The 19,984-nt window shown below is 41.3% G+C and overlaps 1 protein-coding gene across 1 annotated transcript in view; it reads right to left on the bottom strand.

Annotated features, from left to right (window-relative positions):
* Positions 1 to 277: 277 nt before the first annotated feature.
* oxr1a (oxidation resistance 1a) overlaps positions 278 to 19,984 on the bottom strand; it is a 189,070-nt gene continuing 169,363 nt past the window's right edge. Inside the window, 7 exon segments of the mRNA XM_080425407.1 lie at positions 278 to 2,371; positions 2,636 to 2,709; positions 4,947 to 5,042; positions 6,674 to 6,826; positions 9,703 to 9,828; positions 11,871 to 11,951; positions 16,848 to 17,013. Of these exon segments, the coding sequence (XP_080281533.1) occupies positions 2,236 to 2,371; positions 2,636 to 2,709; positions 4,947 to 5,042; positions 6,674 to 6,826; positions 9,703 to 9,828; positions 11,871 to 11,951; positions 16,848 to 17,013 (832 nt within the window). The 3' untranslated portion in view covers positions 278 to 2,235.

The raw sequence follows: 19,984 nt of genomic DNA, 5'->3' as shown, positions 1-19,984 counted from the left end.
AATTAATGGAACCACAGCAGACATTTTGACAGGTAAATGCAGCAGGATGTAATGATGTTAATCGTTGGTATGTTTCATTTAGGAGTTCCTGTGTGCCAGCTTAAAGGTAACTGTACAGGAGCTGTGCATGTTGGCACACGTTAACTACCTGTAAACAAAACACCCACAAATAATGCATCATGTGACCTGGGGCTATACTTGCATCATGATCAGTAGTTGAAAAAGTTCAAAAAATATTTACAAATAAAAGTAAAAGCATCACAAATACAGGCATATCCCTGGTTACAACAATTTATTCAGCTTTATTGTTATTTATACATAACTGATACATTGTATTCTGGTGAAATAATTGGAGGAATTATCCATATTATTCTTTGTGACTCTCCACAAGGACACAAATACTGGTGTGGAAGACCAGAAAGGGGGGGGGGGAGAAAGCTGCTGGGGGGAGGGTTATTTACAAACTTTCCGTCATCCACGCTCTGTCAAAAGTTAGATCTCCTATCCAACAAAGACTTACCAGCCACACAAGGAGAGAAATGGTGCCCTGGGATTGGATTTTTCTTTTCTTTTTTCCTTTTTTGTTTTACATTCAACCCACACGTCTCCCCCCTCTCCTCCCACACAAAGAAATAGTCCTTTTGGACAGAGAGCGTTAGGGAATACCCTTATTGATATTGTTAGCAGCAAGCTTTCTACTGACAGTTAACATCTTTATAATCTAAACAAAAAAGTACTGTACAGCTACTGCTAATAGAATCTAAGAACCTGGCCTCAACGCTTTTACACCAGATTAAAGTGCTAGAAGCAACCCACCAATCCACACTTTATGTATATATATAGTATATGTATTTATATATATATATATATGGGAACAAATCTACTATTTTAACATTAATTTACAGGGTAATATACATAATATTTGTAACCGCTGAAATATCAGCACAAATAGATCACTGTCACACTTAACAGCCATATATATATAATTATATAACTCCATATATAATCATATATATTCAATATATAATTGTCATATATGCATGTAAAACGGTTAACCACGTCTCAGGCTTTTCTAATTATACCCAGAAAAGCAATTGTGTATCAAGACGTAAAAGCTTTACAAGTTTCTCTCTGTAAAGAGGAACAAGAAGTGGCAAAGTGCCAACAACCTGCATTATTTGAGGTCACAGGACAGTAATTTGCATATTCCACAAATCTATTGCAACACGTTACTGTCTACGAACAGTACACACAGCTTCCTGACAGAGAGGCTGGTGTTAGCTGGACTCACACGTACACCCACTGAACAGAACATTACAACGATGGGTATTCTGATTATAGCTATGTGCTTTGTTGATGGTGTGCTATGACGGTGAACAACAGGAGGACTACAACACACGATACTCTATAGTTTAGCCTCGGTAGGTAGACAACCCAAGATGTACTGTAACAGAAGACTCTATTTGCAAACCACCACCCCTCTTATTGGGAGTCGAGTGTCATCGTCTCCTGCCGCCGCCGCCTTTTGTGTGTTTGCGCTTTTTTTTTTCTTACCACAAATTGGTACAAATGCTTTTGTCGACACTCCGCCGCCATTGGGCGCAATGGAATGTGTTTTATTTTTGTTTTGTTAGGTTGTTTTTCTTTTCCCTTTCTTTTCATATAATCTGGGTCTCTCTCCGTCAAGGCCAACAGCACATACAGTGAGTAACATCCTACTGACTGAACAAAGTTCTGGGGGCTTACAGAGGGGGTAGGGGAGTCCTTGAGTTTCTGTAAAGCTCAGATTCAGCATCTGACTAAAAAGGGCAGTTCTCTCTTCTCACGGCAGTACCAAACCTGAGCTGCCATCATCTTCATCACGTCTCTGGTGAGAGTGGCTCCGACGGTCCTTCCTTCTTCAAGCCCTAGCGATCCCTTACCTCTCTCTCCATCCGTCAAATAAAACCACTGGTCTCTTGTTTGTTTAACCCTGATTTTTACACAGTTCCCCCTACTCTGCAAAGACGCTGCACAAGGCTGTAACAAGATACACACAAAGGTAATTTTTCACAAAGAAAAAGCTCTGTAATAACTGCAGTAGTTTAATGCACAACAAGCATCCGATAGCTGGCTCCCGGCCTGGGGAGCCTTGGTGATGTGCAGTTATAGGTTTGGGACGTTGCCACTGTTCTAAGGAGTATGACTCCTCCTTTATCCTTTTCAGGTCTTTTTTCCCTGTGGTGCTGTGTTTTGTTATTCAAAAGCCCAGATCTCTATGTCCTGTACATAGAAATCCTCGTTCTTGGAGAGTGTGGGGTTCCCGAAGGTTTTACAGGAATGACTCCTGCCGTGGTACAGGTCTCCATCCAGCCACAGGCCAAACTCACCACTAGGGGAGGAGAAAAACAAGTCAAGCTAAATCAAGGTGCTTCAAACCATTCGTACCAGGTCGAGGACCAACAAGGATTTTACTTGGAAACCAAAGAGACTTCTGTGCTATTGTGAAGGCCAGAGGGGGCTGTATAATCAGACTGTTAGTGAGTTTAATTTAAGGTAAATGGTCTGATTTAGGTTGACTATGTAGTAACAGCATTTTGCAGTAACAGCATTTTAATTGGATTCATCAAATGAATCCAAAACAGAACCTACTCACCTTCCTCCACCAAAAGCTAAGGAGTCCATATCTCCTTTCATGAAGAACATATTGTCACCTGTCCATTTGTACACCTGTAGGGTGACACAGCAGAGCACAATGTATTGTAGAACCACTTGCACAACATGGCCGTTGTTGGGAGAATCTGATACTGTATTGTCTCTGAAAAGGCGTCTTCCAATGACAGCATGTCAAGAGAAACCAAAAACGTGCATATGCCAAGTACACAGAAAAGTGCACTAAAAGTGAAATGATATCAGAAAAGTGAATTACAGGTATCTGAGAACTCATTGACTGGAGCACTATACATACATTTGGTTATTTTATTGTGTTGTGTTGTGTTGTATAATTCTAATATGGATCTCCCTGGGTCTGAAATAAAGATTGTATTGAATATACAATACAGTCAACATATTAATGACCTCGCAACAGAATGTATTTGTTAAACTCCTCTCACTTCTCTACAAGATAGAAGGCAAATATTATCACTATTAAATCACAAACAATTAATGTTAATGTATATATGTTCATTGTTGTCAAAATAGAAACATATTTAAACCCGATCTTAATACTTTAATTGAAGCCAGGCCTGAGCCAGCCCGTATGTGTGCGTAGACTGCGTACTACTACAACTCAACAAGTCAATAGCACAGCAATTGTCTTCAAACTTGCCTCAAAATCGCTCTGGCATGACAACCATTTACTTTTCCACCTTTACATTTGTTTTCATTTCTAATGATCAATAAATGTTACACCGCATTTGGTTACCTATTGAATTCTGTTTATGTCCCGTTGTGTCCTGCCATCGCTGCAATGACGTACGTTCACAGAATCGGACAACTAACACATATGGTGTAAAAGGGCTTTACTCAGTTATATATATATATGTCACAGGGAGATTGGAGAACCAGGGAGATTGAAGACAGAGCGCTCGTTTTTAGGCACGGGGCTTCGGGGCGAGGCGGGGCTTTGATGCGACGCGGACCTGTCTTTTGTTGTTCCCCCCCACGTAGCAACCAGGAAGCTACGCTAGGGGAACGCTGAACACGCATTCACACGCACACGTGATAAAAGCTGACCGGCCGATGCTCTGCTAGTCGAATCAGCACCGCCCGAGTTGTGAACCGATAGGGACAGAATAGTTATTTTCATGGATCACTGTGTGTGTGTGTGTGTGTGTGTGTGTGTGTGTGTGTGTGTGTGTGTGTGTGTGTGTGTGTGTGTGTGTGTGTGTGTGTGTGTGTGTGTGTGTGTGTGTCAGGGAGAAACTAAAACAATGCGTGTGTGCGCGGGCGCGTGCATGTGCGCACGTGCATGTGGGTGCGCATTAGGGGTGGGACGATATATCGATATATCGCGATACTTTCTCCCGCGATAAATAATCGATATACTGCCGAAAAATATCGATATTGAATTTTTTTTTTAAATATATATATAATATGGAAAACCGTTTTTTCCCCTCTCCATCAGCTCAGAGTTACAGCGGGCTCTACTGCAATACATTGGCTTTATAACCTCACAATACTTGCCATTGAGTGTGAACTGGCTAAACAAATTCACTTTAAATACATTATAAAGGAATATGCCTTTTTAACTAGGTGCGAATCTTGGGCAGGGAACCGGAACAGTCAGCCCCTGACAACACTGGCCACTTTTTTGTTTTATTATTTATTTATTTTATATTTTATTTGTTTTATGTACATTTATTTTACAGTAAGATGGGCCAAATACTTACACTACTTTTTATGTCTTAATTACAGTACATTTAAGGCACAATATTTCTACAAAACCTGTACCATATATCCACTCATTTTGGGGGAAAACAACAAGTGGCCAAACCACCGAAGGGGGCTTTTTTCCTAGTATACTTAAAGGGATACTTCACTTTCGGGTCGGGGAAACATTTAAAAAATATATTAAAAATAAATGAAAAAAAGTCATGGAAAATTCATGGCCCCCTCACGCATTAGAGTGTCCTACTAATGTGTGAGGGGGCCTTTATTTTGCCATAACTTCTTTCATTTTTTTTTTATATATATTTTTAATGTTTATTTTATGTGAAAGTGAAGTATCCCTTTAATTGACTGGGATCCCCCAGGGGCCTTTACTTGGTCCCTTCCGATGTATGCCAAATATTCACCAATTATGACATGCCCAGAATAGGGTCACTATGGTTCAAGTCACTTGGTCATCTTTGCAAGCGAAGGACGAACATGAGGTCACCATATTATTTATAATTTCAATATGCTTTTATTTAACAGCAGAACATGTACAGTATATGGCCACTTGGAAGTTGGCTGAGTTAGCGTACCTCAAACTCTGGCTTGAATGTGAAGAGGAAGGTTTCTCCTGTACCATAGAAGCCATCACTGACCTTAAAGGGCTCAGACGCCAGGGCGCCAAACACCTGGCGGAACACAGAACAAGTAAATGAGTACCAGGCAAAAACAATTATGTCAACCAGGCACTTACATAAAACATAATCAGTAGGGGAATAATGATCCATTTATCCGGATCGATTGAAAATCACACTCGCTCAAGGCTTATCAATGTTGAACTTCCTTCAATGCACAAGGTCCTTTCTTTCCCTGAGTTAGCCTTGTAGGCGGTGTCTGCCTTCCTGGTGATGCTGAGGGGGAAAAGTACCTTCCCAAATGAAAACACATGCAGCATGGAAGATGGCTGTCCGAATGGAGCTTCCATTCAGTGAAGTTAACCATAGTTTTCTCACTTGGACTTTACGTAAGGAAATTAGGAATGGGACGATAATCGTTATCGTCGTTTATTGTGATAAAAGAACGCTCACAGTAATCATATTGCAGAGATTTTAATTTAGCGTGAAATGGTCCGTCATACCCTGGACATGAGTTGGCTTTGTACTTGTAACAAAAGTGGCATTTTAAGAGTTTTAAGCATATTTTGATTGTGATAATATCGTTAATCGCAATTGTTTTGGCCACAATAATCATGACATGAAATTTTCATATTGTGAATTAAATTACATTGTTTAAAAGATTGATTTTCTTATAGCAATCAAACTGTAAACCAATGTCTAATTAAAGGATCCATGGGTATACAAATTAAGTAACTTAATTTTGTAATTATCCGTGTAGAGTGCCTTTTCCAAGGCACCACAGAGTGGTTCTAATAACGGTTATTAACACATTCACTGCCAGGGGCTTTCTAATGCTGGCAGGTAGCTTCTGCCAGCATTTTTAAGCATTCTGACAAATTTTTCAAGAACCACAGAATATTTATCTCCAGCATGATCGATCCCCTGATGGTTGCTAATCACGGAGGAAATCACTGTGCTAAGTTCCGTGAAAAAACAATGTCATCGTGATCTCCCGTTCTCTTGTTATACCCAGTTGAAAATAGCATGTTTCGCCAAAAATACATAGTAAAAAAAAAAAAAGTACACAGGAGCCGAGATAGAGGATTTTAAAGTAATAAGTTAACCAGGGAGTGAATGGAGCAGTAAATCTTCGGATCACGTTATCTTGGGTTCAGGACGTTTTTTTTGTATTTTTTTTTTTTTATCACGGATATATCCGTGATTGGCAGATAGCGGTTGGATTTGAATTCACGGATATAACCGTGAATGGCAGGTAATGTGTTAAAGTTTTGATATCTGCAAATATTCTTATCACGATATTTTACACCCCTAATGATCCACGATCTACGCCATTTGATTAGAGGCTTAGGCTGGTGTGGTTTAATTTTAGTTAAGATCAGGCACTGTTTGCATGGTTAAGTTTAGGCATGGACTCAAAGTGGACCTGAGGAGGCAGTTTAGAGCTCCAAATGGCTTAATAACACTTACATTAAGCCCGAGTTATACATGGGTGTGTCATGTGCTGATTCTGCTGAATATAGCCAGTCTACAAGCTCTGAGCTTGTAGATATTCTATTTTCGGCGCACCACACTGCATGCAACCAAGTACAAATCATGCTTAACCAGTGCCGTCTGATGATTATCCACTTATAGTCAGAAATAACTTGCAGCATCACAGTATACAAATGCAATGTACAATTTACCTGGCCATCACTGTCCTTAATGACCATCAGTACAGGGGTGTCCTGGCCCTGCATGGCCCTGTACAGGCTCTTGATACTCATGCCGTGCTTTGACGTGCCAAAGGCCAAAGTCCATGGGTAGCCAATGGTCCGTGGCGGGAGATTCCTAGCAAGCTGGAGACAAATAATAAAACAGTATTTAAGGAGGCAGTGGAGGGAGAGAGAGAGAGAGAATTGGAGGGGGGGGGAAAAAAGAAAATGAAATACAGAAAGGCCACAGCCATCAATGCTCAATTACGTCTGTGGTGACCTTTTAACATTTGCGGGCTTTTAAAGAACAGTAACAGGGCCCCAAACACCTACTACCGTCTCCCTCCAGAGGAAAAAAAACACACATCTAGCGCTGCCTGGGAGAGAGCCTGATAGAAGGATTAGAAATTGGAATGGTGCATAGAGACGGAAAAAATAGACAAATAGCTTGCTACCACTGGAGGAGTCCAAGCAATATATGCTTGCATTCTCACCGACATACATAACAGCTGTTGTGTTGTGTCTGAAGCAGGAATTAACTAACTGCATTGCACAGCATGTGCAGCTAAACCTGTTTAGATTCTGTTAACTCATACACAATTATTTCTTCCCTAAATGCTTTTCATTCTTTCTCAACTGGCTCAGCACTGGTTAAGCAGACTCAGCCATATAATCAGCAGACTAGACAGCATGCCAGTAACAAGATACATCCCTAACTCAGCACAGAAGCACACCTCTGCAATACTATGAAGTGGGCGTGTGCTCCAAGGACATTCCTATGCAAAATTAAAGAAAGCAGTGTATTGGAAATCAATGGATCAATAGGCCAATATGGACTCATTTGGATCCTATGGTCCTAGTGTTTCCACATGCTAAGTATGTTGTACGCCCAACAATTTAAAAGAGATTTAAATATATTTTGTGTATTTACCTTCAAAATAGTGAAAAAAAAATAACTTGCTTTATTACAATACTGTAAACGCTTCTTTTCGCCCACCAACTAGGCTCATGCTATGGAAGTGTACATTTTCGTTATTTTGTCATGCTTGTTATCTTCAAACGTGGCATATTCATAACTTTTGTGATTTTATAGACAGGGTTTTAGGAACTACAATTAATCTAGCCTGATCTATTGTCTGTGTTGTTCCATTACCCCTTACATTAGTCCATCCATTAGTATTTCTATTTATTGTTTAATTCTGTCTATGTTCTCATTGCTTACTATTGTTAATGCTTACTGTATGTTCATTCTATTGAGGCAATTTTGATATGTGCTGTGTCCTGTCCAGTCAATATTCTTGACAGGCGTGTGTACCTAGACTACAGGAAGGACTTACACGGACCTTCATATACTATATACTTCATATACCACTATGTTGTACACAGTTTACTCTCTACCCTGATGAAGGTCTACTGACCGAAAGCCTGGCCATTTTAATAAAATATACTTGCATGGACCCAAGCATGCAGAATGATTTTTTCTTCAATAAGTAAACACTTAGCTAAGCTTGTCACTTTAGCTTACACTGCTATGACCTCCTTTAGTTTGTCAAAATAATGTAACAAGTGTTGCTAGAATATATTGTCCTCCCCTTAAAAAGGGAACGCCAAATCAAAGCTTTCTCTACATCGTCCTCAGACGAGCCCTCCATCGGAGTCTCCAGTCATCTCGGTTCTCCATACATCTGGCCAGCTCCTTTGTGCTTTCTGCACCAGCATCTTTCCTTAGTTACATTTCCTTACATGCAAATTTGTATTTCAATACAAGCAAATACAATGATTAACATAGCCTTTGCATTCTTTTCAAACATGTATTGATGTGGAACAGAGAAGCAGCTTTGTCTACCATCAACTTAAACCCTGCACTCTTTCCAGGGTGGCTGTAGCTGAGTGGGTAAAGACGCTGTCTGGGAATTTTAAAAAGGTTGCCAGTTCAACCCTTTGCTTGCCCAGTCTACATGTTGAAGTGTTTCTGAGCAAGATAAGCTCTAATAGCACCCCACCCTCCCGTGTGCTCATCTGTGGACTATCTGAGCACCCATCGACTGCGTGAATGAATGCAGAAAAGTAATTTCCCCTCCCCTCTGACAAGTAAAAACTCCATTTCCGTTTTCCAAAGAACCACTAACTAGCAGCAGTTGGATAATTAATTGGATGAATCATTTAAAGGCTGTACAATTCTGTCAACAGCATAACAGGGTGAGGTATGTGCTTGTGCAGAAAGTCCCCACTGCTGCTCACCTAACGATCAAATCAACAGCTGACCAATGGGAAGGAGCTGGACAGATGTGGAGTCATATGATAACACTGGAGTCATTCACTCATTGAGTGAGGTACATGAACAGCAGTAAAAGTACAAAAGTATTGGCATCAAAATGTACTTAAAGTACCAAAAGTAAAACCACTCGTTCCAAGTTTCCAAAAAAATAAGAAGAAAATAGCAGATCGACAAGCTCACAACACGTTGCATCGCGACGTGTTGTGAGCTTGTAGATATTTTCAAATGGCCGAAATGTATATAGGGCTGAAGTGGTTACTGTATGTTTTGTAATAATAATCAAAATCTACAAAGTAACTAAAGTTTTCAAATAATTGTAGTGGAGTAAAAATTACAATATTTGCCTCTGAGATGTAGTGAAGTACAGAAAATTGGAAATACTCCAGTAAAGTAAAAATACCTCAAAACTTTACTGTACTTAAGTACAGTACTTGAGTAAAAGTACTTCGTTACTTTACACCACTGATGAACTGTAGAGAAGCAAGGCCAGGGTTTTTAGCAGGCCGTTTCCGGCCGGCTTATTTGCAAGTGAATGGCAATTGTTTTTCCCCTTCTGCTGAGTATGTACTGAAAGGTAAAGAAGGGCACAGTCATGCTTGTTAGCTTACTATGCCAACAAGGTCACAACATGCAGCCACCAACACATTTTCTGCATTAAGATCTCTATAAAAGTGAGTGTTAAAAATGTCTGCACATTGGGTGTATGTTTGTGTGGACCAACGTAGGACGGTGTGATGATTACCTTCTCTATCTGGTCTGCTTCCAGGAGGTCGCTGGGTTCACTAAGGTTGGGTTTAAACGTCTCGGGCTCCAGCTCCGTTTTGATGGACGTGCCATGTTTGGAGTTCTCTTCCTCCTTGGTGGTGATCTATAAGCACAAACAGTTGTCAGAGGTGCCTGTACAGTAGTGGGGGAAGCGTGATTTAACCCATTAAGACCTGAGGCGATTCTCAAAAAAGTTTTCTAAATCCTAACAAAAAAAACATTGAATTTTTTTTCTTCTCAAAATTTCTCAAAAATAGCAGATCTACAAGCTCATAGCGCGGCACTCGGTGCCGCGCTATGAACTTGTATATCTGCTATTTTTTAATAGCCAAATAAATCTAAAGTGACACAGATGCGTTCCAGCCTTCCATGTCTTAATGGGTTAAGTTTGCCAGAGAGCATTTACTTACAGTAGTAGTGGGATATATTGTCTGTCTCATATATGACCTACAGTCTAATTGCAAAAGGTTTACAGCAGCCACGATGAGCAAGCTAGAATCTCACAAATCTGAAACCCGGCCCAAATCTATGAATTGTAGTATCACAGAACAGAATTTCATATAGAAGCAGCAGATAATCAACTCCAACTCTAGGCTACTAAAAGGAGTGGAAATGAAAAGGGTAAACTAAAGCAATCTAACATAAGGAGAAAAGTATTAAAAACTACAGCCAGACCAATATATCAGACTCACTGATATATACTTGACTTTTTTGATGACATGAGTATCGGCAATTATGCGGCCGATATGTCCCGATTTTCAACCACTTTCTTTCACACTGGCGTCCCTTGAACATTTTCAGAACTTTTCAAAATAATGTCAAAGATAGATTTACAAGCTCACAAAGCATCACACATGTGTATGTGAGCATGTGCGTTTTTATATTTACTTGTTTGCTTATAAGTTAAATCTGTTTTTAATAAGAAAATGTTGCACTTTGACAAAAGATGGATCAAAAACATCGGCAATCGGTGGTCTAGGACCCAGAAATCTGGCCTTGGCTGGGCTCTAATAAAAACTAACATTTATTTACATTTTCCATCACTTTTATCCAAGTACTTAAAACACTGTCAGTCGTGGAATTCCATAATTTTGCGCTCCAATGCCAGGAGACTAAGCTTGGATTGGCAGAGCCATAACCATGGTTAGGGCTGATGTCTGGCAGGGGAAAATGCAGGGTGAATAGGAAAACAACCCCAATGAATAATTTGGATTCCGGTGTTTGAGATTTCCCCCTGCCAGCGGATTTGTTTGGGTTGTCTATCTTTCTCCCCTAACAGGGGCTGATTGTGGATCACTTCACCACTGGTAGTGGCCAGGATGGCTCTCATGTTACGGCCCTCGTTGAAATGAGCCTACTACCCGCATTGTCCTCAGAAAACTATCCCTCACCCAGTCAATGGAGTCTCACTTCCGTCCTCCCACCCACACACCATCCCCTCTAATGCCTCCCATCTCTCTCACCATCTATCCACTGCTCGTTTCCACACCAGAGATAAGTCGTCTTTAAGGTAAAAGCGAGTGAAGATAAGATAAGCTCAATCTTATCTAGAAAAAAGACGTTTTCCCAAGTAAACACTCAAAGTCTAGTCACTGGCCAGACTGATCAAGTATAGCACTTGACACACCAGGGCAGGGGGTCTGAAAAATATAGCCTGACTAATATAAATAAAGCTGCCGTCAGATCCAAAACCTCACATCTCCAAATTTCTGCAATGACTGAGGCCAAAAAACTAAATTACAACTTTGTTGTCAGGTTTGCGGTCTTTGGGATCTTTAAATAAGGACCCTGGTGTCAGTAACTGTACTTAACTCTTAAATGACCATGTAAGCTTTCAATTAAAGTAATCGTAACATGGAGCTTAAAAGGTTCTTATGCGACAGCGACTGCCGTCCTTCAGTACAGTACTTAAAAAGGCTAAATTATGCTTCGGTGAAAAGGTGTCATGCGACACATTGCTCGACCAAAATCACATATTTTCAACTGGAAAACGTATAGCCGTGAGTCGCATCAACACTTTTCAGGTGAATATAAAGTATTAGTCGAAGCATAGATTAGGGCTAAAGGGGATCGTAAAGGGTGGTGGCAGCAGGTTGAGTCACAGCAGAGCACAGAGAGGGGGACAGAGAGGTCTGGGCAGGGCACCTGGAGCCGCTTGCAGAGCGAGCGAAGATCCTCGCTGTTTAGCGCATCGATCCGACGGTGGTACTCAGTCAGAGACACTACCTGGTAGTACAAAGAAAGGGACAGGAGGAACATAAAAAACTCTGCCCGTTTCTGCTGCTGGGCCATGGAGGAGAAAGGATGGGTGAGCAGCAGAATGAGAGAAGGCAGTGAGAGATGGGGTAGGGTGGTACATTTGAATTGGGAGTGCACGGATATTAATTTGGGTTAAAAGTTAAAGGATAAGAGTCTGGGACTGTGCCAGCGTGGTGACAGGAGCTGGCCTTAGGCTAATGTTTGAACAAGAAATGACTGTGCTCCCCATTGTCCCCAAGCCTTTTGCATGTTTGTGTAATAATATGTTAACATCACCATCAGTGGATGTTAGAATAGACTTTCAAGACGGCAAAGTTTCGGCAAACCAAACGACCCACAATGAAGTGCAAACATACTGGACCATCACAGGTCCATTTTTACACTTGCTTTTCTATGCAGTATAATTAGGCTGTCCTTGATTCAGAGCCTACTTAACTGAGAAGTTAGCTCAGGATCATGCCAATAAATGACAACTCACATTAGTTAGGGCAAACATCCTTCAATTTATATTACAAATGCCATAGAAGCACATACATTCTACTAGCTGTTTATTAAAGGAGTAGTTCAAAAAAGTACTTATTTGTTGTTTTTGTCGCATTCCTAAGCCAATAATTTAATGACGTCTGAGTCTCCTATTGACCGATGACCCCTCATCAAATTATTGGCTCAGGAATGCGGAAAAAAACAAAAACATCTCCATGAATTCAAGGCTTCATGGGGTGTGTAATAGTTAGAAAATAAGTCATTTTTTGGGTGAACTACTCCTTTAAGGCTAGTAGTATGCATCTGGCACTCTGACACAGCAATATTACAGTAGCTGTCAAGATCCCCTTAACCCACTCTAGTAATACTATAACTGACACAAACCAGTCATGATGTTCTGTTCTGTTCTTAGCTACCTTCCTGCATGCATGTGCATACAGGCAAATACATAGGCAAATACATCAAAAGAGCTGCTGCTTTCTTTACATCTCTCTCTCTCTTTCTCTCTCTCTCTCTCTCTCTCTCTCTCTCACAGACACACACACACACACACACACACACACACACACACACAGCTTTAAGCCCTACAAATCAATACTTATTATTGCATCTTCCAGGAGAAATTAAAAAAAACTCGCTGATTGCAAATGTGGGAATAATCAATCTGCTTTTAATTATTCCACAGTTGAATGACTCTTTGCTTCCCTGGCTGTGGTTGGTGTAAGTAACCTTTACACAAACAAGCTGCCTCTTTACATCTCTCAATAATGCAGCAGTAAGGGTAAACTTATAGTCCTCATGAAAAATGCACCGCTCCTCACTTCACCTCAGGCTGAAGGCACTTTAAATGGTGTTGTCCACTGAAAACGAGTAAGCTAACCTTATGTTAGCTAAGCAGCTTTCAATCCCATGCTAAATAGTTTACAGCAGAAAAACAGGCTTTTCATGTTTTAAAAAGGATCATTGTTTGGCTGGAAAACAAAACAGCATCTGCTTATAACCATGTCATTCACTACAATCTGCAATGCACTCCAGTAGTGCGGAGGAGTCCCTTCCTCAGCAACCTGCTCTACCAGTTATGTTTTTACATTAACCACTTGAACCCTAGCATTCCTATTCCGAAGGGAACATTATCCAAAAATAGCAGATCTGCAAGCTCACAACGCCTCGCAGAGCTTGTAGATCGGCTATTTTCGGCAAAGAGGTTTGGTGTAGAGAGAGAATAAAGAGCAGACCAAGTACTAAGTTTTTAGGTTTTAAGTGGTTAACTGTCTGAAAAAATACACATTAACTTGAATCCAACACGATAGTGATGTCAAACAAGTTTATGAATCTTTCTATGAAATCTATGAAAAAGTTCAATCTAAACACAATGTTAGACCATATGTACATGCTTCAGCTCTCTCTCTCAGCTTGGGGGTCATTGGCCTGAAAAACGTTGAAGACCCCTGTCCTAAATCAAGTGTCCTGTGGAAATGGAAATGTCCACAGGATTTAAATGTACTATTGTCTATGGTGGGCTACTATGGCTAGCAGCTCCCCCCTCCCAAAACTTCCACAACAGTCTAACAAAGTCACAGGCAGGCCAAAAAAAAAGCCTGATGTCAAGGGGTCTCAGAACAGACCTATTGCATACCAAGATGCTGACCCAACACTGGCCACTTTGTTCAATCAACACAAAGCCACAAAACATCAGACTGTACTGCTGTACCCCGGCTAACGAGGCTAGTTAGCCAGCAAGCTAACTTAGCCTGTGTTGCTAACAACACCAAAGCCCCACGACTACACACACACACACACACACACACAGCGTTAGAGAGTGAGAACCAACAACATACATAGGTGTACTTCGGGGTCAGTTGTTTGTGTCTCTCTTGGTCCTTCACCCTTCTAGAAAACATCTCTTGCTTTCTGGGCGAGGGCACAGTCGTAAAGTCATCACAGATCCTTCTTCAAGTAATTCCAGTAATGTAATGTAGTAGAAGACGTGGACAGACTGGACAGATTTGGCCGGCTCATTGACTGTTATAGAAACTGTTTTTTCTTTCTCCCCCCAGCAGTGTCTCTCCTCCCTCCTTCCTACGATTTGAGCGGCAGTGCTAAAGGCCAATGAGCGTACGGGACCGGAGGAAAGCCGGCTTCCTATTGGACGAGGAGCCAAAGCTCTTCTGTGCTGTGAGTGACCAGGGGGGATGTTAAAGGCACAGCAACACCGACTACAGGCCATTCACACTGAGCACTAGAACTATAACTAGAAAAATATAGTTTAAAAAATCAGCGTGAATGGCACTTACTAGAGCACTGTTTCTCAAAGTCTGGCCCGGGGGCCCACCAGGGGTCCAAATGGATCCTTACAGGTCTGCTGTAACTCTGAGAGTGTACACATGGAAATATGTTTTAATCTTTGGGACTCCAATCTACACCGTGAAATTCTCAGTGTTAATTTAACTCTCAGAGTTACAGACCTGTAAGGGTCCATTTGGACAATTAATAATTATATGATAACATTAATATTAATAATATTAATAGTAATGAGCCCAAATAAAATGTATTTGAGACAAAGTCGTGAAGTGAAGCAAAAACATCTAATGTTTAGAATTCAGGGTCAAAGTAAAGCAGCTGTTGAACTTATTTGAATGTCAGGGATCATGTAGGCTCCTGTTGGACATTGAGTCCCAGGACAAACAAATCACTTTGTTTCCTACATCATTCATTTACATTAAATTTTAAATTCAGGCCACGGCTTGCACCGTCTCAAATGATCCTCACAGGGTTTGCCGAAGGCAAGTAAACCAACCAACTGCCATCTTGTATAAAATACAGCATCCTTCACTTATACAGGAAGTTCAGCACTAACTGTTCCTGTTACAAATTTGTTTAACCCAGGGGTTCTGAAAACTTTTTATTTTATTACAGGGACCCCATAACTCTGAGAGTGTACGGGTCTACTTGGTTCCATTTTTACACTCAGATATGCAGACCTACATAAGGGTTCATTTGGACACTACTTCACTATTTGCTGTTATCTAAAACACCAATCGTCCTTGTCTTTTCTCTCTCAAACTCACTTGCCATTTCTATTAAACTTCTATGAAGCCACTTTTTTAAGCTACTTTGCCATACTGGAAAAGTCATAACTACAATAAAAGAAATGCCCAACAACTACTAGGAAACATACCAGTTTGGTATACAATGCGATATTTATCCTTCCGTCTGCATGTTGAACAACTGATAACTTTTAGCCACTCTAGCCATCTAGCAAAATAGTTTGCCAATGGCTTGACCAATAAAAAATAATGCTCACATGACAACACTACAAAACACCCACTCAAGGAGACACAAATTACACAAACATGCAAAACACTTTGGCCGTGTCTTGTGTGAGAAGGCGGCATTTCCAAGCAAAGGAAACGCACACAAATTTCACAACAATGGTAACACAAAATTGACATAAAATGTGACAATCAAATAAAGAAATAGTACATTATGTGAAAAATAAATACTCTGCGCATTCATTAACTGAAGCGTGTCAACACAGTAATCATGAAATTATGAATGGAATAAAAGCAAAGATAAGCACAACACAGTTTCAATTCACTTCACACATAAAATCACAAAAGCAAATCAAGTGACTATAATTCATCGCTAGACAAGTTCACTAGGCCTATTCAACATTACACATAGTAATGCATCAAGCCATAAAAGAAAAACATAAAACACGAGAGACTGGTTTTACAGACATGAATCCAGACGTCTGTTCCAACAGAGAACTCCATTGACCATATTCACACAGTGGTCAGTTTGCTCTTACAGTATGCCTGTGAATATGGTTCATTGAAAGATTTATCTTTTCTCCAGTGGTTCTCAAAGTCGGGTCTGGGGTACCCCAGGGGTCCTTGAGGGGGTTCTAGGGGGTCCCCAGCTAAATGATTCATAGTTAGGAACCAAATGCACTCTTACAGTTCTGTAATTTATAGGGGTCCGTGGCCCAACGCATGGCAAACTTGGGTCCTTTTTTTTTTTAAAGATTTGTTTTGGGGATTTTCGTCTTTATTTGTATAGAACAGTGGAGAGAGACACAGGAAACAGGAGAGGGAGTCGGAAGTGACATGCAGCAAATCTGCCACCGGGCTCGAGAATCGAACTTGGGACATGCTGTCAGGCATCAAAGCCTATGTGGTACACGTCTTAACCACTTGGCCATCGGCAGCCGCCAAATTGGAGTCCTTGAAATTAAGACGTTTGAGAATTACAGTTATTCGCAATCCAGAGACATAATCTGTGTCTGTGAAACCAGCTCAAGGACAACAGAGCGAGTGGACTTAAAGCACATACAGGGTCAACAGATACACTTTGTACAGTAGTTGAGTGTTGGCCTACCTCCCAGTCCTTGACGTTGATGTCAGTGATGGGCTCATCATCAGCTGTCTCTGACTCCTCGTTTTTCTTGACAACCTTAAAGCCGGGCTCCCGTCCCACCCCCCTAACCCCCTCGCCATACATATCCGGACTCCACTGAATGAAGAACACATACAGGTGTTCTGACCTGGGAGGGAGACAAAAGGTGAAGAAGTTCAATTCCAAAATGCTGCATATTCATAAAAGAAAGAACAAATCATAAGATAAGAATAGTAGAAAAGTTCATCCTTTGTTCATCCAAATTTGTTATATTGGCACTAGAGGAAAGGTCATGAGGTCACCAAAATCAGTAGGGTTTAGGCCTGACCTCGACTAAGTCGACTAGTCGACTGGTTAGTCGCGGGGGGTCCGAGTCGACTAAGTGTCTCTTAGTCGACTCTTTTTTTTTAAGGGCCAAAAATGTTTTAAATTGTTTTTTGGCCAAGTCTACACCTGCAACCACACGTAACTTCCACTTTATTCTTCTTATTCCTCGTCTTTGTATTGGTATTGTTTGTGTTTGCCTCAGTGCGGCTGCAGAGTTCATGTGCAACCTCTTCCAGAGAGAGATAGAGACACTAGAAACTCTGCTGGAGACAAAACAGAAATGGAGCGTATTTTGAAAACAAAGATTTAAACTAGCAGCTGTAGATGGGAAATTAATCCATATTGAGCAACTACATGACCTATTTTATCGGCTAAAATGAATGGGTTGTTCACAAACGAGCTGCCAGAGACACAGTAACGATTCTTTTCACTTCTCCTCCACGCCTGTTGGGGCAGAGCAGCTGGCGTGCCGTTCGGACAACTCGGAACCAAAGCTACTGTATACCTGCTCCCACAATAATGGAGATAGATTGTTTATGCATGCTGTTTAGTTGTCTGTCTATCGATCTACAACTGCTAGTTTAAAACTTTTATATTCACTACGTGCATACAGCAGTTTGTTTATGTTTATAAGCAGTGAGTGTGTGTCAAGTCCACGACCAGCGAGAGCCCCGGTGCTCAGCGGATCAAAGTGGCCAGCTGTACCCGGCAGCAAAGCACGCAGACACAGGCAGGAGAAACGCAGGCGCTCGAAGCTCGCCTCGCTTGTGTGTAAACAGTTGATACATTTTAGGCATTAAATATGCCATGCAGTTGCCCAGTCTTCATTAATTTAACATCTACATCTGCTGCTAGCTAGCTAGTCGTGGGACTGCGGGGTCCAACGAGAGCCCCGGTTGCTCCGAGCAGCCAAGCCGCTCCTCTGCCCAGCAACAGAGCTTGATAGGTGGAGAACAAGAAGTAGAGACGTGCGATCTATTCTCCGGCAGCTTGTTTGTAAACAATCTATACACAGTATTTTAGTCAGTAAATATGCCTTGTAGTTGCTCAATATTCATTAATTCAACATCTACAGCTGCTAGTTGAAAACTTTGAAGTAAAAGAAATCGCAACTTCTATATACAGCAGTGCATTTCGGTTTTATGAAGTGGTTCTCGGGTGGGTGCCTACTCCATTCCTACTTCAGAGCACAGCGCGCTCCTGATTGGTTGGATGTCACTAGGGTCAACGTTCAGCTTTGACGCCACACTTTCTGCTGTAGAGCGTCCCGACACTGTGCAAAAGCGTCAAGATGCTCGTCTCCATAGACTTTGTATTGAAAATTGCTGCTCAATCAGAACGTGCCAGCGTCATGACGGTGCCGTTTTAAATTGGGTTTTAGAGGGTTGATTGTCTGCCCCCCCCACACACACACACACACACACACATATATATCGTGAGATAATCATCAAATGTTATATGTTTTATACCATTGTAACCTTAAACCTTATGAATTCGATCACAGTAACTGTTATAATACAAAATAATTGCAACAGTGCAATATCTTGTAAGACATCGCAGAGATAATACTGGACAGATTTCTGTCATTCAAATTTCTATGTAATCCACAAAGTCTGACTGTTAATTCCTTATGCCAATTATGTTTTTTATCACCAGGCAACCCAAAGGTTAGGATTTGAAATGTAAGTGTCTGGGTTTTCACTGCCTACCCCATTCAGTAAGATCCTGCATGTAATACTGAACAGTTTTTCTCATTCAAACACTCTGAATTAGAGTCGTTTGACGGGCTTGGGAAAGGGCACAGTCGTAAAGGGAGAAAGAGGTAGAGAAATAGAGAGAGCTACAGATAGAGAGCAGCGTGTGATTAGCCTGCAGGATTTATTGATATTGCCCATCTTATTAACACATTGTGTGCCAAAAACGGTCCGGACCGTTTTTGAAAAGCCATGCGTGGAGTGCCATAAACGGTTATAACCATTTAGCAGTTTTTTCCTTTTTTTCCCCACAAGGGGCGCCCTAGCGCAACTTTGGAATCACCCACGGTGCCTCTAAAATGGAAGGGACAGATGTGGATGGGTGCCAAAAAAAACCTGCCTTCCGTCCACTCCCATTCTATCTCCTTGGTAAAAACCTCCGGATCGCCTTAACTTTTTACAGTGGTGAAAACGAGCCATTTTCGGTGCGCGATCACTCCGCAATGGCGGCTCGCGTGAGAGATGTTATTGTTCCAGGCGTTAGACGGGACCATCGACCATCATACACGCACCCTTTGTTTACATCCGCGTCCTTGTCGTGGCCACTACAGCGCTAAACATATCAGCGTAAACGGTAAAGAATGCCAGCACTAGATGTACCCTGTTTTAATAAAACTCTGGCACTTATTGTGTTAAGACGATGCCTCGTCATAAGTCGTCCTTGGCAGTGAATGAGTTAAAAAGACAATGCCTACATCTCTAAGTAAAAAAGAATTGCTCTGTAATTCATAAGGGTTCAAACTTGGATGGTGTGTTTTGCGACAGTGTCGCTGTCCATGTTGCTGAAGGGTGCATAGGGGTAGTGTATATATAGGTCCGATCTATACATACATTGTGAATAAAGGGTATGTGTTTGTGTCAAAAGAGAACATTGTGCTACGAACATCTAGATGAGAGGTGAGGAATTTTGAGCAGAGTGGCAGGGAATCAAACATAGGACAGGCACCCTACCAGCAAACTGCAGTCTCTGAGACATGTACTGTAGGTGCTGTGGCAGAGAGCTTTTCAATATCATGTTTATATATATGGTTCATTCTG

Source organism: Gymnoscopelus braueri (assembly GCF_963280865.1).
Source record: "Gymnoscopelus braueri genome assembly, chromosome: 4".
Taxonomy (NCBI): Eukaryota; Metazoa; Chordata; class Actinopteri; order Myctophiformes; family Myctophidae; genus Gymnoscopelus; species Gymnoscopelus braueri.
Note: the sequence above shows the minus strand (reverse complement) of the source record. Positions and strands in the feature narration are given on the sequence as shown.